General features: G+C 39.3%; 1 protein-coding gene and 1 pseudogene across 14 annotated transcripts in view; one reads left to right on the forward strand and one right to left on the reverse strand.

Annotated features, from left to right (window-relative positions):
* Window positions 1-25,428, forward strand: part of Senp7 (SUMO1/sentrin specific peptidase 7) — a 132,506-nt gene that overhangs the window by 19,572 nt on the left and 87,506 nt on the right. For 10 of the 14 annotated variants that reach the window (XR_003951814.1, XM_030249232.1, NM_001360073.1 and 7 more), the window contains 3 exons: window positions 5,259-5,311; window positions 12,287-12,367; window positions 20,243-20,334. Coding sequence is in view for 13 of the 14 variants with exons in the window: in XM_030249232.1 (XP_030105092.1) it covers window positions 5,259-5,311; window positions 12,287-12,367; window positions 20,243-20,334 (226 nt within the window). In the remaining variant the exon portion in view is untranslated. The remainder of the gene's footprint in view (window positions 1-5,258; window positions 5,312-12,286; window positions 12,368-20,242; window positions 20,335-25,428) is intronic. The other 4 variants (XM_017317111.2, XM_006522454.4, XM_030249231.1 and 1 more) reach the window with 1 other exon arrangement.
* On the reverse strand, window positions 18,616-19,458 carry Gm18723 (predicted gene, 18723; annotated as a pseudogene).

A 25,428-nucleotide genomic window follows, 5' to 3' on the forward strand; every position in this document is an offset into this window, starting at 1 on the left:
AATCATATTTATGCAAGACATAAAGGTGTTTTTATATGCATGTCTCTACTGATGAGTTTTTGTTTTAATATTCCTGCTCCCTGGGGTCAAGTAAAATTGACATACTAGAAAAATGCAGTATCTAGTATCATTTGGGAGTTTTTGGATGGAGAACTTCAGGTGTGATCATAATCTCAGTTTAAGATGCACAGTTCCTTCTTAATAAATACGTTCCATCTCAGCTTGGTGCATTTATACGTGTTAGTGTGTTATATTAAGATATTAGCCTTTTCTATCCGTTGGCAGAATCTGTGCCCCTCACCCGGTTATATTCACTTATTATAGTTTATTTGATGGATATGCTTTTTAGAAATATGCTTTTTTGAAGGGCTGGAGAGATGGCTCAGTGGTTAAGAGCACTGACTGCTCATCTGAAGGTCCTGAGTTCAATTCCCAGCAACCACATGGTGGCTCACGACCACCTGTAATGGAATCTGATGCCCTCTTCTGGGGTGTCTGAAAACAGCTACAGTGTACTTTCATATAACAAATAAAGAAATCTTTAAAAACAAAAAACAAACAAAAAAGGAACTTTGAGAGTTAAAAAGTGGTTGGTCTGAAAACACACAGTTATTTATGTTAACTATATCGCTGGGAAAGATCTTTTTGGGTGAATTTTGAGATTAAGACCCCGGATTCATAAAAATTGTTGGTGTTCGTGTAGAGAATTTTTTTTTTTTCATGACTCTCCTTTGGAAATGGCCTTTCTGCAGAGGATGTGTTATCAGAACCATTCAGAAATCTAGTTTTCTAGCTCCCCCCAGTATGCTTCTAGTTGTGTAATATGAACATTAAGGAAATTACTTAATAGTATATTTGACTTTTCACATAGATATTAACAGAAGTATGCTGTCCTGGCACTTGTTCTGCAGAACAGGATGGTCTCACGCTCAGAGATCTGCCCGCCTTTGCCTCCTGGACACTCAGAATAAAGGAGTGCGCCACCATCCCCATCTTCAAATATTTTAGTTTTGATTTATATATTTGATTTTATGTCTATGAGTATTTTTCCTGCATGCACACATGTGAACCATGCATGCTCCTGGTGCTTGTGGTGATCAGGAGAGGACATCAGAGCCTTTGGAACTGGACTATAGTTGTGAGCCGCCATGTTGGTGCTGGCAATCAAACCTATGCCCTGTGCATGAGCAGTTAGTGTACTTAACTGCTGAGCCATGGCTCCTGTCCCTGGAAACAGTTTGTAGCATAGTAATATCACCTCCTTTTAGCATGACCCAGTTGTTTTCTTTTTTTTCTTTTCTTTTTTTTTTTTTTGGTATTTGAGATGGGGTTTCTCTGTGTAGCCCTGGCTGTCCTGGAACTCACTCTGTAGACCAGGCTGGCTTTGGACTCAGAAATCCTCCTGCCTCTGCCTCCCAAATCCTGGGATTAAGGGCGTGCGCCACCACTGTCCGGCCCCGTTGTTTTCTTGACTTTGTTTTAGAGTAAATCTCTTCTTCATCACCTGAGATTCATGTACTCATCAAAACCAGTGGTCCAACACTGTCTTCCTCTTCACGTACTCACCGAGCTCAGCTCTGAGATCTTGTTTGCAAGTGTCTGAAGATGACATTGCTGGACTGCACCTTCTGCACTCTTGGCCTGACAAACTTTCATTCTTTCAAAAACCCTTTCAAGTGACCTATTATTTTTGATTTATGGATGAAACTAGGATTTAAGAGTCATAAGCATCTGTAGTAAGAGCTAGTGTTAGAAACAGGACCAGGATTAAAATTCTGGTCCTAAATACAGTATCTATATCTTTAATATCTTTTACTGCCATTTTATGTTAATTTTCCATACTTTGTGGAAAAAAAGAGTTACATGGCTAAAAAATAACTAGTTTGGGTTTAAAACCAAAAACCAAACTACCTTCAGGGTTTCTAAATTCTTTGTGTGCTCTTGTGCATTGTGGCTCATGAAGAAAGTGGCTTTCAAGCGAGGGTAGCGGAGAGGGGCTGAAAGGAGGAGAGGAAGGGGAGAAATGGATATAATTCCATTTAAATTAAAAACATAAAAAAGAAAGAAATTGGCTGTGAGGACTGGTAGATGGTAGGTGGGTAAAGGTGCTTCCTGACGAAACGGATACAAGAATTCACTTGGTGGTGAGAGAGAGACAACTGAGCATTGTCTTCCGACCTCCACATGAGCCCTGCAATATGTATGAATCCTCCAGCCCCCAATAAATAAATGGAAATGTAGCTGAGTGCATCCTGATTTCTTCTTGAGGGCTTAGTGTCCTATTATATATTTTCCTAACATGCATCAGTTGGTCCAGGTGATATCTGTTTGTAGTATTAGAAGTATAATGTGACCTGGACCAGCAAGTTGTTCTTTAGTGCCTGGATCCTAAGGGCGATAACCAGGGGATGAGAAGATAAGATAGGGAAGCAGGGATCAGGTCTTACACAAGCTATTTCTTAATGCCAAACAAGTTTATCAAGAAGTACAGCATCTTACATACAGTTTGTAGGGGAAAATGGCAGAGTCAGCAGAAAACTATCATAATGGGACAGTTTGCAAGAAACTAATCAAGCAATTTTTCACAAAGAGAACACAAGATATCTCAAGTTCATCACAGACCAAGTGCTCACTGGCTTTGGAAGGGAAAAGTTGGGTTCTCAGGATCTGGAAAACAGCAGCTCCTCCAAGGCCCTGGCCATTACTGGCCTTGCAGAGCATGTACCTGTTATAGATGAGGGACTAAGTTCCTTCTCTGTGCATCAGGACCTCAGGGAAAGTCCTGCACTGGCCTCTTCCTCAAAAGTAATGGACTACAATTAAATTCAAATTAAAAAGCTGCAACTAATTATGGTGAATCTGTATTCTTTTCCAAGACGATACCTAAGGCAGTTGAAGTAAGTAGGATTGTCCAGAGAAAGTGTAAAGAGTTAGGCATGGTGGCACACGTCTTTAATTCCAGCACCATGTGACTTCAAAGCCAGCCTGTTCTATATAGCAAGTTCTAGGCCAGCTAGGCCTACATTAGAGAGAAACCCAAACAAACAAACAAACAAACATACAAACCAAAAAAAAAAGCAAAAGCAAACAACCCAAAACAACAACAACAACAAAAAACCCCAAAACAAAACAAGGTCAGATAATTTGCAAATGGAGAAAATAGACATTGGCAAGCAGGTAAACTAGGAGTAGGGTTAGGAGGAGAGTGGAATGTTAGCATTTCAGAGAAAGTCATGTAAGGGATTTGCCCATAGAGGTTACTTTTCCTGGTGAATGTGGTCCAACAGCAATAGGAGAAGGCAGATTTGAAGAGCCTGAAGGAGCTAAGGGATGGGAGGAGGTAGGCCACAGGAATAAGCTGAGAAAGTGAGAGGAGGGGAAGTACACAGTTGGAGTAGGGAGTCAGGGCTAGAAAGAAAAGACTAGGAAAGGTCAGCGGAGAAGATGATGGTTAACGATGTATCAGGCAAACTGTAGTTAGGGTGAGGTGCTGGGAGAGGGGCATGGAGGAGATTTGATGACGGGGAAAGTGGGAGGAAGACAAATCCAGATACAGTTTGAGAAGTTACTATTGCAGTCATGGCTTGTGGTGAAATAGGTGAGGTATTATGAAAATGGAGTTTTAGAAATCTGAGCTCAAGAATAGGAGGTTATGTTGGGTTGAATAAAGGACGTAACTAATTTCAGAGTTTTAAATGTGAGTTTGCAGCCAGCCATGGTGGTGCACACTTTGATCCCAGCACTGGGGAGGCAGAGGCAGGCAGGTTCTGAGCTCGAGGCCAGCCTGGTCTGCAGAGCGAATTTCAGGACAGCCAGGGCTATATAGGGAAACCCTTTCTTGAGAAGAAAAAGAAATGTGAGTTTTCGGGGGTTGGGGATACTAAAGTTGATAATGAATCTAATGATACTAAGCAGAAGGAGGAAGCAGAAGAATAAGTTTAGTTTAACGTAGGGTAAAGTGATGTGACAGGAGGTGGAATCAAGGGAAGGGTTCAGGGCCAAGGACATCATGTGGAATGAGAGGTTTCTATTTCAGAAGTTGGGTAAAGCTGGGTGTGGTGGCACACACGTTTAATCCCAGAACCTGGGAGGCAGAGGCAGGTGGATCTCTTAAGTTCAAATCTACAACATCCTTCGGAAGACTAGTGTAGCTGTAGGCTTCTGTAATCCTAGCGCTTGTGGTGGATAGAGACTGAAGGGTAGTGGGCCCATTGGCTGCTGGCTGAACCTGGAGGTTCAGTGAAGGAGACCTTGTTTCTAGTAAGGCAGCGATTGATACGCAGAACACCTGATGTCTTCTGTTTTCCCTACATACTCAGAGATGTGCAGCTTGCATATGTACCTGCCTGATTGCACCCTACATGTCCATTACATACATGTACTCAAACATACAAACAAAAGATTGCTTCTCCATCATTTATTGTGACAAAAATTTTCTTGCCAAATTATAGTAATATGCCACAAGTAGATGTCTTGGTGTTATGTATATACATATGCATATGTATGCAGTTTTTATTATGAAGTCTGCTATATAATTTGGTAGGTTACAGTTATTTATTTATTTATTTATTTATTTATTTATTGAATAGGATCTTACCATTAGCTTTGGCTGTCTGGGAACTTGGTATGTAGACCACCAGGCTGGCCTTGAAATCACAGAAACCCACATGGCTCTTCCTTCTGAGTGCTAGGATTAAAGGCGTGCTCATTATACCCGAGATGAGTGGCACATGATAGTATTAAGCAAATTATTTGCTGATTGAGAGAATTCATATAAGTAAAACCCACAGGAAGTCTGAAAACACTGATGAGTAAAGAGTTAAAGTGTTTCCATTTATGCAGCGTTGTGTGGCTTTGTGTGTGTGTGTGTGTGTGTGTGTGTGTGTGTGTGTGTGTGTGTAAGAGAGAGAAAGGAAATCTTTTTGTAGAATACTGCCAACTTCTAGATAATGTCACCTCTGCTCTCTATCACGAGCATTTGCCCAATCATCTGATTCTACCATGGGTATGAGGAAATTTCTGTTTAGTTCTTCTAAATTATCCTCATGCTGGAGACTTTTGTGACTGTCTGTTACACTGACACATGACAGATTTTTTGGTCTTTAGGCATAGCCCTTTAGGATCTACAGAACATATCAGTGTATTATAAGCATAACAAACAATTTTAAATACGTGGTATATATAAAAGGATCCTGTTCATTAAATTCTGTCATTTAGATATTAAGTAATGATTTTTATTACGTCTTTCATTTTTGTAGAGATTGTTACAGAGGGAAAACGGAAAAAGTCATCACCAGCTGATTTACAGAAGGTATGTGTTCATGTGTTCATGTCTTCAAAGTTACTGATACCAATACCATTGTGCTAGTCTCATTTTAGTGTAATTACAGTATACTGTAAAACTTTAGTCAGTGTTTTAGGTAAAATTCTGTGTTCTGACTAACTGAGGTTGGAACACGGAACTTTATGAGACTTAAGTTATTACATGGTAATCAGTATACCTTCCAGTGCTCATTTTAGATTTTATATAAAGCATAGTTCAGTGTTTCTTTGGTGAATGAATGCCATGTCTAATGTTCATTTATTAATAATTTAGATTTAGAAGAGTTATATTCCTGATATAACTGAAAATGATACCTTGTTTTTGTTTAGTTTAGGTTTTTTAACTAACCAATTAATTAATTAATTTTTATGTGTATGGGTACTTTGCTTCTATGTATGTCTGTGCATCACATACTTGATTGGTGCCTGCGGAGGCTAAAGGATGGTGTTGGATCTCTTGGGACTAGAGTTAGAGATGGTGTGACTGAGCCACCATGTGGGTGCTGGGAATTGAACCTGAGTCCTCTGGAAGGGCAGCTGGTGCTCTTAGCCTCCTGTGAGCCACTTCTCCAGACCCTGCACTTCCTTGCCTGTCTGTCTGTCTGTTTTCTTTCTTTCTTTCTTTCTTTCTTTCTTTCTTTCTTTCTTTCTTTCTTTCTTTCTTTCTTTCTCTAAATTTCTTTGTATTTCCTGTGCATTGGTATTTTGTTTGCATGTATGTCTGTGTGAGGGTGTTGGGTGGGTCCTCAGGAATAGGAATTATAGACAGGTGTGAGCTGCTATATGGGTGCTGGGAATTGAACCCAGGTCCTCTGGATGAGCAGGTAGTGCTCTGGACCACTGGGCTATCTCTCCAGCCCTATGTTTTATTTTCTTGAAACAGCATTTCATGTAGCACAGGGTAGCCTTGAACACACTATAAAGCTGAAAATTATTCTTCTGTTCTGCCTTCTAAGTACTAGGATCACCTATATCAGGATGTATAATTAAAAAAATTATTTACTTATTCTGTATAAGACAAAGCTAGCAAGAGCAATTACTAATTTCTACTTATATAACACGTTTTTAAAGTCATCTTTTAAAAAAAGTGACCCCCTAGCATTTTGTGATTTAAATGTAGGAATAACCTGATTTACATAATAAATATTAATTATTTATTAGATAAATTTTTTCTTTCATGCACCCTTTTATTTTGAGACAGGGTTTTACAATGTAGCTCTGGCTGTTCTCGAACTGACTATGTAGACCAGGTTGCCTCAAACCCACAGAGATCAGCTGCCTCCAGAGTGCTGAAGTTAAGTCACTCAGTACTATTTCTGGCTACATGTTTAGCCTTAATTTAGAACATTCTTTGTGTTAGGCAGTTGTAGCATTTGGCAGAGGAGGGTGATGGGAGGGAGTCAGGAGTGCTTTAGAGAACCATCTAAAGAATGTTATTTTAGGTATTTGTTTTCATTAGTTGACTTAAAATTTGCAGGGGGTGCTTTCTCCATTTAAAGTGTTTGATTTAGATTAAGTTGGGTGAGCGATCTAACTGTCTGTCTGTCTGTCTATCTATCCATATATGTGTGTATGTATGTATGTGTGTGTGTGTGTGTATTTTAATATTGCTAGATCAGAAACTGTCATAACCAGTTCATTTTTTGTTACTATATCAGGATACCCGAGCCTAGTAATTTGTAAAGAAAAGAAGTGCTGAGCCAGTGAGATAGCTCAGTGAGTAAAAGAAAATAAATGTATTTTGTTCACGGTATTGGAGAGCCATTGGCATTTGTTCATTTTCTCTTGAGAGCCTTGTTCAGCTTCAGCTTTTGACAGAAAGTAGAAGAGCACCAAAAGAAAAAAAAAAAAAAAGACACGCCTTTAATCCCAGCACTTGGGAGGCAGAGGCAGGCAAATTTCTGAGTTCGAGGCCAGCCTGGTCTACAGAGTGAGTTCCAGGACAGCCAGGGTTACACAGAGAAACCCTGTCTCAAAAAACCAAAAAAAAAAAAAAAAAAAAAGAAAATAGAAGAGCAAACAGGCTGAAGATGAGCTGAGAGAGAATAAGTTCCAGTAGTTCTTTGTAATAATCGCTTTCTCTCTTTTCCTTCATCATCCTCATTATCGTTACTAATACGATTTTTTAAAGATTTTAAAAATTTATTTCATGTATGTGAGTACACTGTCGCTGTCTTCAGACACACCAGAAAAGGGCATCAGATCCCATTACAGATGGTTGTGAGCCACCATGTGGTTGCTGGGATTTGAACTCAGGACCTCTGGAAGAGCAGTCAGTACGCTTAACAGCTGAGCCATCTCTCCAGCCCCATTATTTTATTTTTTTGATTAAGAGTCTCACTGTGTAATCCTGTCTGGCGTGGAATTCTCTATGTAGATTAGGCTGGCCTCAAATTCACAGAGACAGCCTCTGCCTCCCAAATGCTAGGATTAAATTTATTTGACACCGCACCTGATGGAGGAGGGTTTCCTGTGTCCAGAAGTTTGAGGCTAGCCTAGGAAATATATCCATAATACTAAGTTAATACATCATTGTCAGATTCTCTTCCCTGAGTTCCCTGCCTGTTCCTCCTTTACCCTTTCTCGGTTTTCACAGTGTTGAGGATGGAACCCAGGGCTTTGAAAATGCTGAGGATATACTTTGCCACCAAAGCCACACCCCCTTTCCATACTCTTTAGGATGACATTTTTATTTTCAAATAACTTGTGACTCAGAAAAGTTATAGAAATAGGACAGAATTCCTGTGTACTATTTGTTCAGTTTATTCTGATGTTAATATCTTATATAATGAGAGTATGAATGTCAAAAAATAAGAAATTAGCCTTGATCTGATACTTTAACCTATAGATCCATTCCAAGATTCTTCATTTCCTTTACTTGTTATACCTTTTTAATTTCTGTGTCTGATTATCACATTTCTTTAGTATTGTTGCTTTTATAGCCATGACACTTTGGAAAAGAACTAGATAATACTTTATAGACTATTCTTCAACCTGAAAGGATGTGTGTGTGTGTGTGTGTTTGGTTAATGAGAATTTTTTCTGTGAAAGAGAGCTGTCCCTTTTCCATTTATTTATATCAAGTTCTTCTCAGATACTTATTCTGTTTATTATAATCTACTGTTGATGATTTTGTTGGTCAAAGTTTTGCAGTTTTGGCAATAGGGTATTTTTCAGATTGGCTCCTGTGTTCCCTTGTGTGTATATGTGTATGCATTTGTATGTGTATTCATTTGTATGTGAGTGCATGTGCGGAGAACATGTATGTGCATGTGTCAAGGGCATGTGCAGGCATGCATGTGGAGGGCAGCCTCAAGTGTCCTTTCTCCTCCTGCTCCCCAACTCTCGACGCCCCCAACAGGATCTCTTGCTGTTTTGGAATTTGAGAAGTAGGCAAGGTTGACTGCTCAGTGAACCCCAGAGATTTGTGGATTTCCACCTCTCCAGTGCTAGGATTTTAAGTGTGAGCTACCACACACACACACACACACACACACACACACACACACACAAATACACATATTTATATTTATTCATACACATATGTTTAATGTGAATTCTTGGGATTGAATTCAGGTTTCTGTGCTTTTAAAAACAGAAGTAGTGTACTGAGTTGTATATTTTCCTAGCCCTCCTGTAGCCTTTTAATATCATGCTATTTTTTTTTCTTGAGTGCTTTCTTTTTAGCATTATAAGATATGTTTTCGGCAGTTCAGGATGTTAATTTTGTTACTTAGCCTGCTGCTGTGCATACTTATTAGAGGAACAGTTTAAAGAAAGAAAATTTTATTTTGCCTCCTGGTTTCAGAGATTTTAAACACTGACTGGCTTTAGGCCATGGCAAGGCAGAAACATGGAGGAGGGCATGGAGAGCAAAGCTGTTCACTTCTTGGTAAGCAGGAAGCCGAGAGGAAAGAGATGCGGTCCAGGGCCAGAGGAGAGTCCTTCAAAGGCTTGCCCCAGTGAGCCACTTCTTTACTGGGCTTCACTGTCCACAGTTTCTCTGTTTTCCAGTCATCTCTTGAGATTTTTCTACCCATCATTTAGTTATGGTATGGGTTGAGTCAGCTTTCATGGTTTAGATCTCTGGAAACACCCTCACAGACACTCAGGTGTGCTTTACTGATCGCAGTGCAGTGCAGTGCAGTGCAGTGCAGTGCAGTGCAGTGCAGGTGTCTGTTAGTCCAGTTGATCATCAAGACTATCATCCATCACACTTGGATTTGTTTTTAAAAATTGAAGAATTACATTCAGGAAGCCAGATCTAGATGGAGTGTACACTTTTGGCACTGGAGTGGGTACATTGGTTCTAGACATTCTCAGTAGGAAGAACTAGAAAATACATACACACTTGAGCTTCCTCCCTCATCTCCCTGTCTGTACAAATATTAAAATATAAGTTCACTATTGAGAATTCAGATTCCAGTCCAATACTGATACTCTTATTCTAGTTTTCTCTTTTCTCCTTTTTAATATTCTTGTCTATTAGCAATGCTATACTTTCTTTTTAAAATATTTATTAAATCTTTGAGAATTGTATGAAATCATAGGCCTGCCCATATTTAAAGGGAAGGAATATGATTTTGCTGTTTTAGGGCTGTTGGTATCACACTATAAGGTAACCATGTGGTGTGGGCAGTATAGATACAGAGTTCAAAATAGGCCTATTCTTTTTTTTTTTTTTTAAGACTTTGTTTATTATTATATGTAAGTACACTGTAGCTGTCTTCAGACACTCCAGAAGAGGGTGTCAGATCCCATTACAGATGGTTGTAAGCCACCATGTGGTTGCTGGGATTTGAACTCAGGACCTTTGGAAGAGCAGTCAGTGCTCTTAACCGCCGAGCCATCTCTCCAGCCCAAAATAGGCCTATTCTTGAGAAATACAATATGTATAACCTGTGTACGAAAGGGTCCATGGATTTGAACAGCCTGAAACCTTTGTCTTATTTCTCTCATTTCCTAATTGGAAATATGAAGTGCTAGGCCTGGTGGAACCTCCCTGCAATCCCAGCTCCTCAGGAAGCTGAGGCAGAAACAGAGAACTTAATCCCTGCCGGTGCTACAGAGTGAGTTCAGTTTTTACCTAAGTAACTTGGTAAGACCTACCTTCAAATTAATAAATTAACAAAAGGGGTTGAGATAATGGCTTGGTAGTAGAGCAATTGCATCTCATGCAGGAGGCCCTGGGTTTGGTCCCCAACAGTATACAAAAATTGAAGTAATTTAAAGATACTTTTTTTTTCCGAGTGAAAAATTACAAAGAAATACCTTCTAAAGGCTGGCAAGATGGCTCAGTGGGTAAGAGCACTGACTGCTCTTCTGAAGGTCCTGAGTTCAAATCCCAGCAACCACATGGTGACTCACAACCATCCATAATGAGATCTGACACCCTCTTCTGGTGTGTCTGGAGTCAGCTACAGTGTACTTATGTATAATAATAAAGAAATCTTTGGCTTGGAGCAAGCAGGGACCGAGCGAGTGGGGCCGACAGGAGCGAGCAGACGTCCTAAAAATTCAATTCCCAACAACCACATGAAGGCTCACAACCATCTGTACAGCTACAATGTACTCACATACATAAAATAAATAAGTACCTCTTTGAGGAAAAAAGAAATCCCTTTTAATACAGAAAAGCAATAAATAGGAAGTTACTGGTGCTCAGGAAGATTAGCTGTTCCTTAGAGAAGCTGGTGATGTGTGAGTCAAGGTATGCTGCCTTCAAATTCATCCTGTCCTCCCAACTCAGGCTTGCTTACAGAAACACGTGTGCACTAAAGCTTATCGCTGATATTAGTGCTTTTGAGGAGGAGTTGGCTGGTCATTGAGGCTGGGGCTATGCTCCATGCTAAGCAGCTGCTCTGCTACTGAGCTGGGGCTCCCTTCTAAATGATTAGTGTATGCTATTTAATACTTAGTTACATATAAGTTTTGGATAATTTAAGTTTTAAACAAATGATTTCTAACTTGTTATATTTCATGCATTCATTTTTAAAATTTAGGTTATTGTGAGTTATATATATCAGAGATACAAAAGTCATTAAGTGGGTGTAGTGGACAGAAGCCTGTAATCCCATCATATGGGAGGCAGAGACAGGAGGATTGCCACAAGTTTGCGGCCAGCCTGGTCAACTTTGTAAGTTCTCGGATAGCTGGGCAACACAGAAGGGCCTTTTCTAAAGGAAAAAAGACAAAAAAAGCAAGAAAATGAGTGACCGGGACCCTCAGTTTAGGATTATGCAGCTTGAAGAAGACAGTTGTATAGACAAATAACTAGGATATGGTCCGAGGAATATAAATAATTTAAAATAAATGTACTAGGCACTGACACAAAGAAAGGAATGGCTTCAAATAAGGCCAGATATTATTCAGACACATTTGGAGTATTTCATAAAAATAAATGCAGAGAAGAGCAATCTAGGTTGAAAAAATAGTGTATAAACATATCTAGCATATATATAATATATATAATGTAAACATATTTAGATTATATATAGTATATTTAGTATCTATATAAAACAATGCAACACATCTGAAGAAAGTTTAACAACTCCATAATGTTGAGTTGCAGAGTTTTAATCTGTGGGTGATGTGAGCCAGCCCTGAATGTATGGCATTTTACTTATAAGTGACAGCGTCCTTGTGTCATTATTGTATTTTGTATATTACAGTTATGAAAAGCTTTGTGTTTTATATAATTTAGCTTGCATTAGAAAGATTAGAGGGTGAAAAGATCAGACTAGAGAATAGTATTTTGGAAGCTAGTGAGATTCGTTTACTTATTTTATGATCATCAGAAGATATTACAACTGTATTTAATTTCTTGTAAATTAAGCATTTAATTTAAATCTTTAAAAACTATTAGAATATTTATGTAGAGTAATAGACAATGCCTCTGTTAGTTGATTCAAATATATATATATATATTTCAGTTAAACTAATTATTTTCTTGTCCTGGTTTCAGATAACAAAGTTGTTAACTGTAAAGTCAGAGGATGTTCTTGCTCAGTCACCATTGTCCAAACTCAGAGGCTCAGAATGCTGGGTAAATTAACTTTTAAAATATATTGTTGTATTTGATTTGTTTAAAATATTTTAGTATATAAATTTTTATTTTCCTCTGTCCTTTTTAATTTTCTATGTAATTAAAGATTTAAAAATAGCTTATTTCTAATATGTGTTAAAATAAAACTTGGAGATTAGGATCTTGGGTCTTCAGTTTAAAATCGCTTATGCATGGTTGACTTATGAAATTTAAATCTCATTATAAAATAAATAATTTTAAGGTAACTAAAATTTTAGGTTTAGTAAAGTTATTTGTTCTCCTCCTCTTCTTCTTCTTCTTCTTCTTCTTCTTCTTCTTCTTCTTCTTCTTCTTCTTCTTCTTCTTTTTTTTTTTTTTTAACAAAATCATTATCTCTTAATTGGTACTATAGCTACATTTCAAAATGTACCGTGGGGACTGGAAAGATGGCTCGGTGGCTGAAAGCACTAGTCATTCTTCTAGAGGGCTTGGGGTTAGTTCCCAGCACCTACATGATGGCTCACAACTGCTTCTCACTCCAGTTCCAGGGGATCCGATGCCCTCTTCTTACCTCTGCAAGCATCAGGCATGTACATGGTATACAGACATACATGAAACAAAATACCCACATATATACATAAGTGTGTATGTATCTACACACACACACACATATACACAAAATACCTATATATACAAGTATATGTATATATGTGTGTCTGTGTGTGTGTATATATATATATATATATATATATATATATATTCAGATACCTAAAACCCACATACACATATACATATACATCATACACATACAAATAATGCATGGATATTTTTATATATTATAAAACTTAGAGAATGCTTTTTAAAAAGATTATGGTTATGCATCTAGACTTTAGTATTATCACAATTAGTTATTAGTGTCGGGTTCTGATAACTCCCTGATAACGAGAGTTACCAGTAGTATCATTTTGTTATTTTTGCTGTTTAAGAGGGGTCTGGCTATGTTGCATAGACTGATTTTGAAGTTTTGGGCTAAAGAGAATCCTCCTCTCTTAGCATCCTTAGTATCTGGGACTATCGTCATGCACTACTGCACCTGGCACAGCACTTCTTTCTGTTTTGAGACAGCCTCACAAACTAGCCCAGGCTGGTTTTAAATTCTTAAGCTTCCTGTTTTGCAAATACTGCTATCTTACTTTCTGTTTTTGGTGTGTGCATATGTACCCTGTGTTAATGTGTGTATGGGTATGGATACACATGTGTGCAGTGGCCAGATGACAGCTTCATTAGCTCTTTCTTTGTGTGTGTGTGTTTTAAAATTAATTGTTTTATTTATTTACATCCTAAATGTTGCCCCCTTCCTGGTGCCCCCTCCCAGAGTTCTTCACCCCATCTCCCCTCCCTTTTGCCTCTGAGAGGGTGCTCCCCAACCCACCCATCTCAGACTCTTCCTCCTCCCCGCATATCTTTTTTCCTTTTATAAGACAGGATCATTCACTGGTCTGAAACTCACCAAGAAGGTTAGGATGGCTGCTTAGGAACCCCTAGGGATCTCTGGCACCAGAATTGCAAATATGTACCCCACCCCTCTTCCTTTAAAACCTGGGTTCTGGGATTGTTTACAAAGCAGGCTCTTTACCTACTGAGCTATCTCTCAAGTCCCCTTGCCATTCTGTTTACCCTCTGTTCATGGCAGGATAGCACTTCTCATTCCATTCCTTTGTGGGAGCCATTTGTTTGGCTCAATTCAGAAAGAAAGAGCTCTAGGGACTGTGGGTGTGCTTTTCCAAGATGAGCTATCACTCAACCCTATTTTGAATAGTAAAAATATTTTTTCCTCTATGTGTGTGTCCTTCTATGGTGGAGCATGCAAGTGCCTAGTGTGCATGTGGAGGTCAGAGGACAACTTTGTGGGCGTCTGCTCTTTTCGTCCACTTTAATGAGGGTTCTGGATTGACCTGAGGATGCCAGGCTAGTGTAGCAAGTGCTGTTACTCACAGAGCCATCACAGCAGGCTGCTTTGCCCTCAGTTCAGTCATTTTTCTTTATTTTTCAAAACAAGGTCTCATTGTAGCTCAGGGTAGCTTAGAACTCACCATGTAGCCCAGGCTGGCCTAGAACTTACAGTAATCATCTTGCCTCAGACTCCTGAATAATAACCTAAATTATACATGTGAGCCACTTAGCTCATTTATTAAAACTACATAAAGATTCATTTCTGCCATTAAAATGGCATAGGGAAGATCTGGATGGCTCAGCACTTAAAAATGTTTACTGGTCTTGTAGCACCTGAGTTCAGTTCCTACCATCCAACATCAGGTGGATTACAACCCCCTATCAGTGCAGTTCCAGGGAATCTTATGCCTTTGTCTTCCATGGGCACCTGCACTAACATGAATGTAGCCCCACAGAGACACATAATTAAAAATAAAATTTAAAAAATGTATAGGACACAGAGACACATAATTAAAAATAAAATTAAAAAAATGTATAGGGAGGAAATTGCCATGTAAGCTTATATAGCTCCTTGATTGATTTAGCCTTTTATATAAGGACATCTTTAATTCAGGGATATATTGTATGGTGAGTGTATTTTCCCACATACTTTTCTTTCTCCCTTCCACTCTTCCTTTAGTTCTTTTTGTTTCCCTATACAGTTAAGCTTTCACATACATGATTTTGTGTATCTATATAAAAATCTTGGAGTAAAGATAATACGGATAAAAATGAACTATTTTTGTTTTTCTAAGATTGACTTAATTTTCTTATGAATATCTCTAGTTGTATCTATTTTGCTGCAAATTATATAACTTCACTGACTATGTCTAAACAAAATGTTTTATATGTATATATACATGTATATATGTATACATACACACACACACACACACACACACACACACACACACACATTTTCCTTAGCTATTTCTCTGTTTTTGGCCACTGAGATTGGTTCTATAATTTAGCTCTTGTGAATAGTGCTGCAGTAAATGTTGATGTGCAAATATTTCTGTGATATGTTGACTTTGGGTCCTTTGGTAAATACCAACGAGGTGTGGTATATCTGGGTCACATGGTAGCTCTATGCTCATTTCCATTGCTACTAGACTAAGTCTTCCTACCACCAGAGGTTCTCCTATGTCTATCTTTTTTCTTGCAGTTGTTGCTCTCTGTTTGCCTAATTACTGCCATTCTGATTAGGCTAAAATTTCAATGAGTTTTGATTTGAATTGATAGCTAGTGACTTTGAACATTTTTTTCATGTGGCTGTTGGCCATTTGTATTTCATCTCTAGAGAAATTTTTAACTTCACCTCATTTATTGATGGAGTTATTTGATTTTTTAAAAGAAAACATTTATTTATTTTAGGTGAGTACACCGTCACTGTCCTCAGACACATCAAAAGAGGACATCAGATCCTACTACTTATGGTTGTGAGCCACCATATGGTTGCTGGGAATTGAACTCAGAACCTCTGGAAGAGCAGCAGTCAGTGCTCTTAACAGCTGATTCATCTCACCTGCCTGACTTTTTTTTTTTTTTTTTTAAAAGACAGGATCTCATTGTGTAGCCTGGGCTGGTCTAGAACTTGATATGTGGACCAAGTTGACCTCAAAATTACAGAGAGCTCCCTGCCTCTGCCTCTTGACTACTGGGATTAAAGACATGTACCATTCTGCCCAGCTGAGTTACTTGATTTCTTGTTTAATGTTTTCAGTTCCTTGTATATTTTAGAGTTAGATCCTGTTTTACATATACAGCTAGCAAAGATTTTCTCTTATTCTAGACAGTATTTACTTGAATAAAAATCTCTTTGGCATTCTGAACTTCTTATTCTCTGCCCCGTGTCAGTTGTGGACCTCTGTGTAATCACCACGTGCTGTAAATAGAAGCTTGTCAGTTGGGTGTCATGATAAGTCATTAGGAGTTGGTTTAATACTATTCACATTGAATAGCATAATGGTAGTAGGTTCTCCCTGGGGACCTATGACCTCTCTAGTTCTTGGCCTGATAATGGTGCCAAGTATGGATTTCACCTTGTGGAATGGGATTTAAATTCCATTAGAAAGTGGTTGGTTGCTCCCAAAATGTTCACCCCACTATTGCACTGGGGGTCATGTCTTGACAGGCCAAATCATTGTAGCTTATAGAGTTCACAGCGATGTAAGGTTTATTGCTACGCTCCAGTGACCACTGCCAAGGAATTAAAATCCAATTCAAGATTCATCAGAGGCCGGATATGGTGGCATGGACCTTTAATCCCAGAAGCCAGGATGCGGAGTCAAGCGGATCTCAGAGTTTGAGGGCAGCCTGATTTAAAAATGAGTTTCAGTACAGCCAGGGCTGTTACGCAGTGAGACCCTGTCTCAATTTAGCAAAACCAGAGATTCCAAATGCTGCTTCTCCAGAATGTACTAGCATTCTGTGCAGCTTTTATTCCAGATGGCTTAAAGTTCAAAGCAGGAACAGAGAAACTGAAAATATACAGACTGGGTCTCATCACTGTCGCCAGGTGTGCTCAGATACAGAAGGTATCATGTCTGAATAGGGCATGTTTGCATGATGTCCCTGAACATGCTAAGCTGCATTGATGAGGAGGGGACAGGAGACATGTTGTCCTTGACATTCCTTGGGCAGGTAGAGGCTTTTTCCTCCAAGGGGTTTAAACAAAGAAAGTTCTCTGGGTACAGAGTTCACACAACAGGGTAGTGTAGGAAAGCCTGTCATACGGAGGCTGCTAAGATTGAAGATTCCTATTTATTCCTTCTGATAGTGCACATAGCACCATCCAGCACTGTGAAATCTAGCCAGTAAGGGATGAAGCTTCCAGGTCAGTAACAGGTATTACCATCAAGTACTAGAGAGTAACCGAGAGCTACAGCAATGCCTATAATGATTGCTTAGTTTGAAGGAAATGTGGGTATTGTAATGCCCCAAGGCTTAGGAATTGTTATAGAAGAGAGGACAGAAAGCCAGAGGTGATAAAATGACTACAAGGAGACTATCTTTTAGGTACAGCAGGGAATCTGCATGTACAAACTCACAGTGGTTATAGCAACACGCATAAAACCTGTGCAGGCCCAAGCAGGATCAAATCCCATTGTGCACACAACCCCACCCCTGGCTGTGGAGCTATTGGAAATTGTTAGTTGCTGGAAGAAGGGAAGTGAGTTTTCTCTAAGAGTGTATCTCTTAGGAAGTGGACCACACTTCACTGGAAGACCACACATTCAGGAATACTTGGGCAGCAGAAGCTGGTATTGAAGATTTAGAAAGAGAGAGCGCGGGTTGAGTTAGTGGGGAAGCACATGTCACATGTGAAACTCTCCAAAAAAAAAATATTCCTTGACTTCACAGAAGTGTTTTAATTTCATGATATCCCATTTGTTGGTGTTGGTATTATTTTCTGAGTGTCTTGGTATTTTTTTCTCTTGCAGTTTTCAATATTTTTTATTCTATATGTGAAATATTGTGACTATAATTTTGATATCTCTGTTCCTGTCTGTGTTGTGTTGTAATGCTGTTTCTACCTACATAGCCACTTCCCCCTATATCTAACTTCATTTCTACTATGATTTTATTTTAAAAATGTTTCTATGCTATTAGTTTGAAATTCTGCTATGCCAATTATTTGTAGATTTTATCTTTTCAGTGTCTCATGGATCTTGAATAGACATGTTTTGTATATTGTGTGTGTATGGTTGCATGCACTCTGTGTATTTGTATATGTGTGGGTGCATGTGCTACAGCAGGCTTGTAGAAATATCAGAGGAAAACTTGTGGCAGTCAGTTCTCTCCTACCATTTGGGAGATTGAACTTAGGTCTAAAGGCTTGTTGGCAAATTCATTTAATCACTGCCCTGTCTCTCTAGCCCTTAGTCCCTTGTTTTTTGGTTAATACTTTGATAGTGTTTCATTTTAAACTCTATTCCCCGCTCCATGATTAGAAAAATGAATGCTGTCAGTCTGCTCCCACAGTTTGTACAGTGAAAGACCCTGGAATCAAATGTTTGTTCTCATATATAACTGCTTTTTAGTTAGACTCATAAGCTAAGCAGATGATTTTAAAAGTGGCTCATGGCTGGTCCATCCCAGTCACCACTTGGTCCTAGACATCAGCCATGATTGTGACGGTAGGCCTGATTGAAAAGATCCATGTAGGGCAGGGAGAGGAAGTGAGGGCTACAGGGTATGGGTAGCTTTATAGCTTCTAGAGGCCACATCACCTGACTGCTACCCCTCAGGAGTCATTTTTAGCATCAACTAGCAGAAGCCTCTTCTTGTCTTTCTTCATAATCCTCCATGGTTTCAGCTGAGGACCAGGAGTCAACAATGTCTTGAGGATAGGGTACTGAGGGGGTTGCCCATGGAGACACAGGCATGACATGCATTCCCCAGCTCCCATATGGCTCATCAGATTCAAGCACAACATACATCTTCTTATCCATATGTCAGCCAGCCAATGGATCATAGATGGCCAGAGTTTGCTCATGTGCAGCTGTGTGGTGATTTGGCCATGTACATTGCTTTGGTTCACCAGACATGAGCATCAGTCTGAACCACCTGGGCTGGCTTGAAAGATCCTACAAAGTTCTAGTGGAGAATTATGTGCTTCAAGTCCAAGACCATGCCCTGAAAACAGTGTTCTATTACCAAGGTATGAAGCTGGTCATTGTCTAAATTATTGAGACAAAGGTGAAAGCTTTGGTGAAGATATCCTTAGGCTCTTCAGAGAAACCCTTTGTTTTAAAATTAGCATAAATTCTTTTATTTTTCACATTGGCAGTTTGATGCCATATTCTTTGTTTGGTTCTCTGTGTGTCAGTCTTTTCTTTGAAAGAAATGACATTTGAGCATTACCTTTAGAGGGAGCATGGGAATCAAATATACCAGCTTGGATAGGCCAGATGGACAGGGAGTGTCGTTCCTGAGGAATTACCAATCCTGCTTTGCTGGGTCATTCCAAAAATAGCTTCTCTGTTTTGTATTTGGGTAGAAGTTGTAAAACATTTTCTGGTTCCTGTTGGAACATAGCTGTGGACTGAGTCAGCAGAACTGGTTCCTGTTGGAACATAGCTGTGGACTGAGTCAGCAGAACTGGTTCCTGTTGGAACATAGCTGTGGACTGAGTCAGCAGAACTGGTTCCTGTTGGAACATAGCTGTGGACTGAGTCAGCAGAACTGGTTCCTGTTGGAACATAGCTGTGGACTGAGTCAGCAGAACTGGTTCCTGTTGGAACATAGCTGTGGACTGAGTCAGCAGAACTGGTTCCTGTTGGAACATAGCTGTGGACTGAGTCAGCAGAACTGGTTCCTGTTGGAACATAGCTGTGGACTGAGTCAGCAGAACTGGCTGCTGAGGTTACCATCTTAAAGTCCTAGATGAGCAGGACAACCCCAAAGTCACAGTGACCACCATTTTTCATGACCCCTTAATAATCTAAGAGTTTGGTGACATTTCATACATTTTTGTTGTTATGTAGCTATCAAGACATCCCATCCTAAAAAGTGAAAGATTGTAATACTACTTCCCTGTTGTCTCCCTGCCCTAGCCTCACCCACTGTCTCTAAGATTGCCTCCTCCAGGATTCAAACGGAACTGTTCAGTTTATCTTTTTATTGCTGCTTTATTTCACTTAGATTAATGCCAAGACTTGTTCATGTTGTAGCATGTTTCAGAATCTCTTTCCTTGTTTAAGAAATGTTTCAAAACATGCCCTCCCCCCATGTGGCTGGGCACTTATGTGATGCACAGACATATATATAGACAAACACTCTACACATAAGATATACGTTAATAAAGAAAAGAGAATTTGACTGATTGTCTTGGATATATAAGTAAAAATACAAGTGCCTTTAGTCGTATTATTATATTTATTATCAATTTTTTTTCCTTAGTGGACAAGAAGCCTAAGAAATAAAGTCATCTGTCTAGACCACAAAAAACCAAAAGCTGCCCGTGGGTGTCCTCCTAAGGGATTACCAAAAAGGTAAGCTAGGTATTTATGTGTGACATAGAATGGGTTTATACAGTGCATAGACAGCGTGACCAGGAGTGATTATTTGATGCTTGTTGGCTCTCAGTTAACATGTTTAAAATAGAAGGGTCTGAACTCAGTGTCCTCTAAGATTGCTTTTTTTTTGTGATTATAATTTTCTTTACTAATTGTTTTTATGTATTTGGTACATCTTGATAAGCTTTGGCTGACAGGGTAAGAATTATAGACTGATAATACTTCTTGATTCATATTTGTCATCGGTGTTTTTTTTTTTTTTTTTTTTTTTTGAGACAGGGTTTCTCTGTACAGCCCTGGCTGTCCTGGAAATCACTTTGTAGACCAGGCTGGCCTTGAACTTAGAAATCCGCCTGCCTCTGCTTCCCAAGTGCTGGGATTAAACATATGTGCCACCACTGCCCAGCTGTCATCAGTGTCTTTTTTTCTTTTTCAATTTTTTTTTATTAGATATTTTCTTCACTTACATTTCAAATGCTATCCCAAAAGTCGCCTATACCCTCCCTCTGCCCTGCTTCCCTACCCACCCACTCTCACTTCTTGGCCCTAGTGTTCCCCTGTACTGGGGTATATAAAGTTTGCAAGACCAAGGGGCCTCTCTTCCCAATGATGGCTGATGTCATCAGTGTCTTAAAAGGTACATTATTCAGCAACTCTTACTTGATACAGTCATAGTATCCACAAATTACGGATATAGTAAACTCAGTATCTGGAGATTCAAACAATTATTTTCAGAAGGAATTTAGGACACACCAGGGTTGGATATCAGTCCGTGGTTAGAAAGTTATTATTTTAATAAAGAGTTTAGTATTTCCTCTTTAAACAAGATGAAGAACAGTAACAATGAAGTAAAACTTATAATTATTAGATCATGCATACTTAGAAGATTTATTAAATTTCCCGATAGAATACTTTTGTAAGCTACTGATAAAGGAAACTGTAGAAAATATATATTGTTGTCATCATAGCAGTTTATGAACCTGTTGATAGTCTTTCATAGTATAGATAAATTGAGGCACAAGGATACAAGCTTAGGGCCAGCCTGGACTAGAGCATGAGTTCAAGACCAGTATGGACAACATAGACTCTGTGTTATAATAAAAAGGTAAGAATGCACTGGTGACATCACCAAGTGTTAGAGCACTAGCCTAACCTGTGTGAGGGAGACCCTGTGCTCAATTCAGAGGGTGGTGGGAGATGAGGGCCTGAGAGCCCCAATTAAGTGTCCCTTATAAGAGTTGCCTTGGTCATGATGTCTCTTCTCAGCAATGGAACCCCTAACTATGACAGTCCCTTGATTCTGCATTTGTGGTAAGACAGATGATCATAGTTTATGAGTATGTGGCAAAGAAGAACAGCAGCAAGAAGGCAAAGCCAAGAGACATCTCCAAGTACATACACTCAGTGCCTCCTTCCCCCTACAGTTCTCCCACCTCAGAATAGTTTATTCAAAATTCACATCCATCAGTGGAACAAACAGTTAACTAGGTTAGAGTTCTCATGATTGTCTCTGGAAAGCCCTCCTAGGTATGCCCAAGTTTGCCTTACTAATTATCCTAGGTCCCTTCCAATCTAATCCACATGACATTCGAAATTAACCATTGCAAGTCCATTCCTTGCTGATTTGATACCTAACAACATGTCTTTTATCATAACATTCTACCCCTGCCTCCAGTGGCTCATGTCCATCTCTTTGACTTCCCACAGTAGTAAAAGCTTCAGCATTGTTCAGAAATCTGAATTCAAAGTTTCTTCTGAGACTCAAGACAAACTCCTGTTAAATCAAACCAAGTTACATACTTCTAAGATACATTAGGGCAGAGTAAATATTCTTATTCTTAATTGGAGACTGCTGTTGAAAACACCAGGCTCAATCCCCAGTGAACTGAATATAGTCTATAAAAGTAGTTACCACCCAGGAGGGTATAGATCCACTATGAGAATACAGTAATAGTAAAGTAAAAAACAGTCACTTCTTAGTGCCTTAGGAAGTACAGAGACACTGATAGTTTTTTTGTTTTCAAATGTATTAGTTACTGTATGAGTAGAAAGGAAAGAAAAAAACAAAACAAAACAAAACCAGGGTTTTGGGTTGGTAAAAGTGTAGGGAAAAAAATCACAAATAGAAGGGAATAGTAGGATCCCAAAATGGGGAAGGGTAGATGCAGGAGCAGTCTTCTAAGGGAAGACTGGAATAAAAAAGGTAAAAACATGTGCAGTTAGATATTGTACAGTACCTTTAGGAGGCCGAGAGACAGAGACCTCAAACCCAGGCCAGACCATGTTCTTTGGGAGAAGAAAATGCTACAGAAAGTATAAACAGGAAAAACAAACAAAAGTTAAACCAGGGATGTAGAATAAGAACAGAGCAGGGCCAACCTGGCCCACTAAATTGAGTTGGTCATCTAAACAGTAGGGAAATGTGGAGAGGAGAGAGGTGGGTGGACAAAAAGGATCTGAAAACTACATGCTAGACGCAAACTGCAGTTTCTTGGCTGTTTGCCTGACTCTCAGATCCTGTCTCACCCCAAGGAGTCCTTCAGTTCTCACCTCTTAAGTGTTCCTTTGAGATAGATTAGGGATTGGCAGTGTTGCACAAGTGGGGACTTAGATACTGCTCACACTGCTGGGTGGTTGCAGATGCTGGCACTGCTCCTGTGTGAACCTTTTTACTGTCCAGAACACTGCTGAGAACCCATGGGAAACTTTTCTGCTGCGGACTGGCCTCAGTCGGCCCCTCAACCCTCGGGAGAATCAGGGTCCCTGTACAGGTGGGCAGGGAGGCAACAAAAAGTGACAAACAGATGTGAACACAATGGGAGTGTTGATCTGAATGTAATTTCTCAAAGCGAGCACCAGACTTATAATAACAGAAGAAAACCAAGAAAGCTAGATGATACATCACCCAAGGTACACTTAGATGCTTAATGGTTCTTTACCCAAAACAAAGAAAAATGCATACATAAAAGCTAGCAGGAGCCAGGCAGAGTTTACAACTGAGATAGTAACAGCTCTATGTAAAATCAGCTATTCACAGGAGCCAGGTGAAAGGTCTGATGCAATGCTAGTCTATTGTTAAACCCACCACCAGGGGTCCCTTATTAAATACCTAATTATGCTATTCCTCTGGGCCTAGTGAAAAACATGCATCAGGGGAGTTCTGTTCTATTAACCCTTTCATGAATAATACAATACTCCAGTTCCTCCTTAATTCACAACCCACCTTCTTTCTACTATTATGTAATGTAGGCTGCCATTCATGTCTGTAATGAGAATTCTAAGTATACTTTGCTAAGCTTGCCGTGAGATTTCTAGCTCCTATCCTGTAAAATACTGCAGGAAAGCATGCAAGACCCTCCACACTATTGCAGGGACAAATTTGGAGCATTCATGCTATGGGAATGCCAAGGTTCCAGGAGGCTAAGTTTCCGTGAAACATTTTTGCCTTGGGACTGCGTCCAAGCGTTTGGACCTGCCACACAGTCTTCACTGGAGTAGGTGTGGCACTTCTCTTTCAGAATTTGACTACCACCAGGTTTTTGGTTTTTGAAATACTACAGTTGTAACTCAAGGTTTGTTCACGTCAGTCTAGCAGTAATCTCTGGGCAGGTTTCTACCTATTGTCCAGCAACACTTGTTCTGTATTTCCTGAGAGTGCACTGTGGATGGCCTTAGACTACTGAGACCATTCAAGCATGAGTCTTCTGTGAAATGGCATGTCATTGCAGTTATTGCAGATGGTGAGTGCTGATCACTGAGTACCAAGTACTAAGAAGAGAGATTTTTCATGGCATCCATTGCTGCCATCCTGGATATAGCCTTTTATTCAGCTCTTTAGAATTTCTGTTACTAGGGACTGGAGTACTAACTCAGTTGGCAAAGTACTTTTAAGGGGACCAGATATCAATCCCAGAACCCAGAAATGGGTAAAGTATATTGTACTTGTAATCCTAGCACTGTTCAAATAGAGACAGACCCATCTTTGGGGCTCACTGGATAGCCAGTTTACTTTGTCAAGTTCTAGGCTAGTGAGGGACTTCGTCTCAGAAAAAGGTAGATGGTGTTCTGAGAACAACAGGTGTGCATGTGTACCTGATCCCCAACATATGTGCAAAGAGTGCCTGTTGACATTTTTGAGTCAGTTGGCTTTTCTTGTTTCTTGTGTTTCTAAATGGGTATCTCTTTCAATTTTATTTGGGGGATCTTACTGAGCAGTCTACCTTCGAAGGCTCAATTCCCTATACAACTGTGAAGAGAAAACATACTGCGCCAACAACAACAGCAACAACAACAACAACATTAAACCTTACAGAAGATAGAGAAAATGTACTCAAAATTCATGAAAGCCATCTGCCATATCATCAGTGATTGTAAACTGAAAATGGAAGAGCTGTAGCAGAATATACTATGAAGTTAAGAATTACTTAAAGCAGGGAAATACATGAGTGAGATCAAAGGAGGTAGAGACAGGGAAAAACAGGGGAACAAGGTGAAGGGAAGGAACAAGAAGTCGAGAAGGACATTTGAGAGCAAGAAAAAAGCAAGATTAGCAAAAATAAAAATGCAAGGGTTTCTTAACAAGGAAAAAGTTGGGGACTGGAGAGGTGATTCAGCAATTAAGAGGACTGACTATTCTTCTAGTGGTCCTGAGTTCAATTCCCAACAACCACATGGTGGCTCACAACCATCTGTAATGGGATCTGATGCCCTCTTCTTGTGTGTTTGGAGAGAGCAATTGTATACTCACATATATAATTAAATCTTAAAAAAGAGGAAAAAGTTAAAATGGTGAGATAAATGTAAGAAGGGGAATAAAAGATAAAACAGAAAAGTATATAAAAAGTAAATTCAAAATAGTTCTAAGAATGGAGGATTGAGAGGAGGAGACAGAGGACAAGAAAGGAAATTAGGAAAAGACAAAATACTGCACAGTAGTGAAAACTTAAGTTAGATGTATGTGTAACTGGGAATAGCAAAACTAAAAAGTTTTGGAAAATATAAAATAATGTAAATCTACTGCTGAAAAGTACAGTAAGAAGAAAGAAGGGGAATCCCAAAGTCAAAAGGAAG

The sequence above is a fragment of the Mus musculus genome, chromosome 16 (genome assembly GCF_000001635.26).
Source record: "Mus musculus strain C57BL/6J chromosome 16, GRCm38.p6 C57BL/6J".
Classification (NCBI taxonomy): Eukaryota; Metazoa; Chordata; class Mammalia; order Rodentia; family Muridae; genus Mus; species Mus musculus.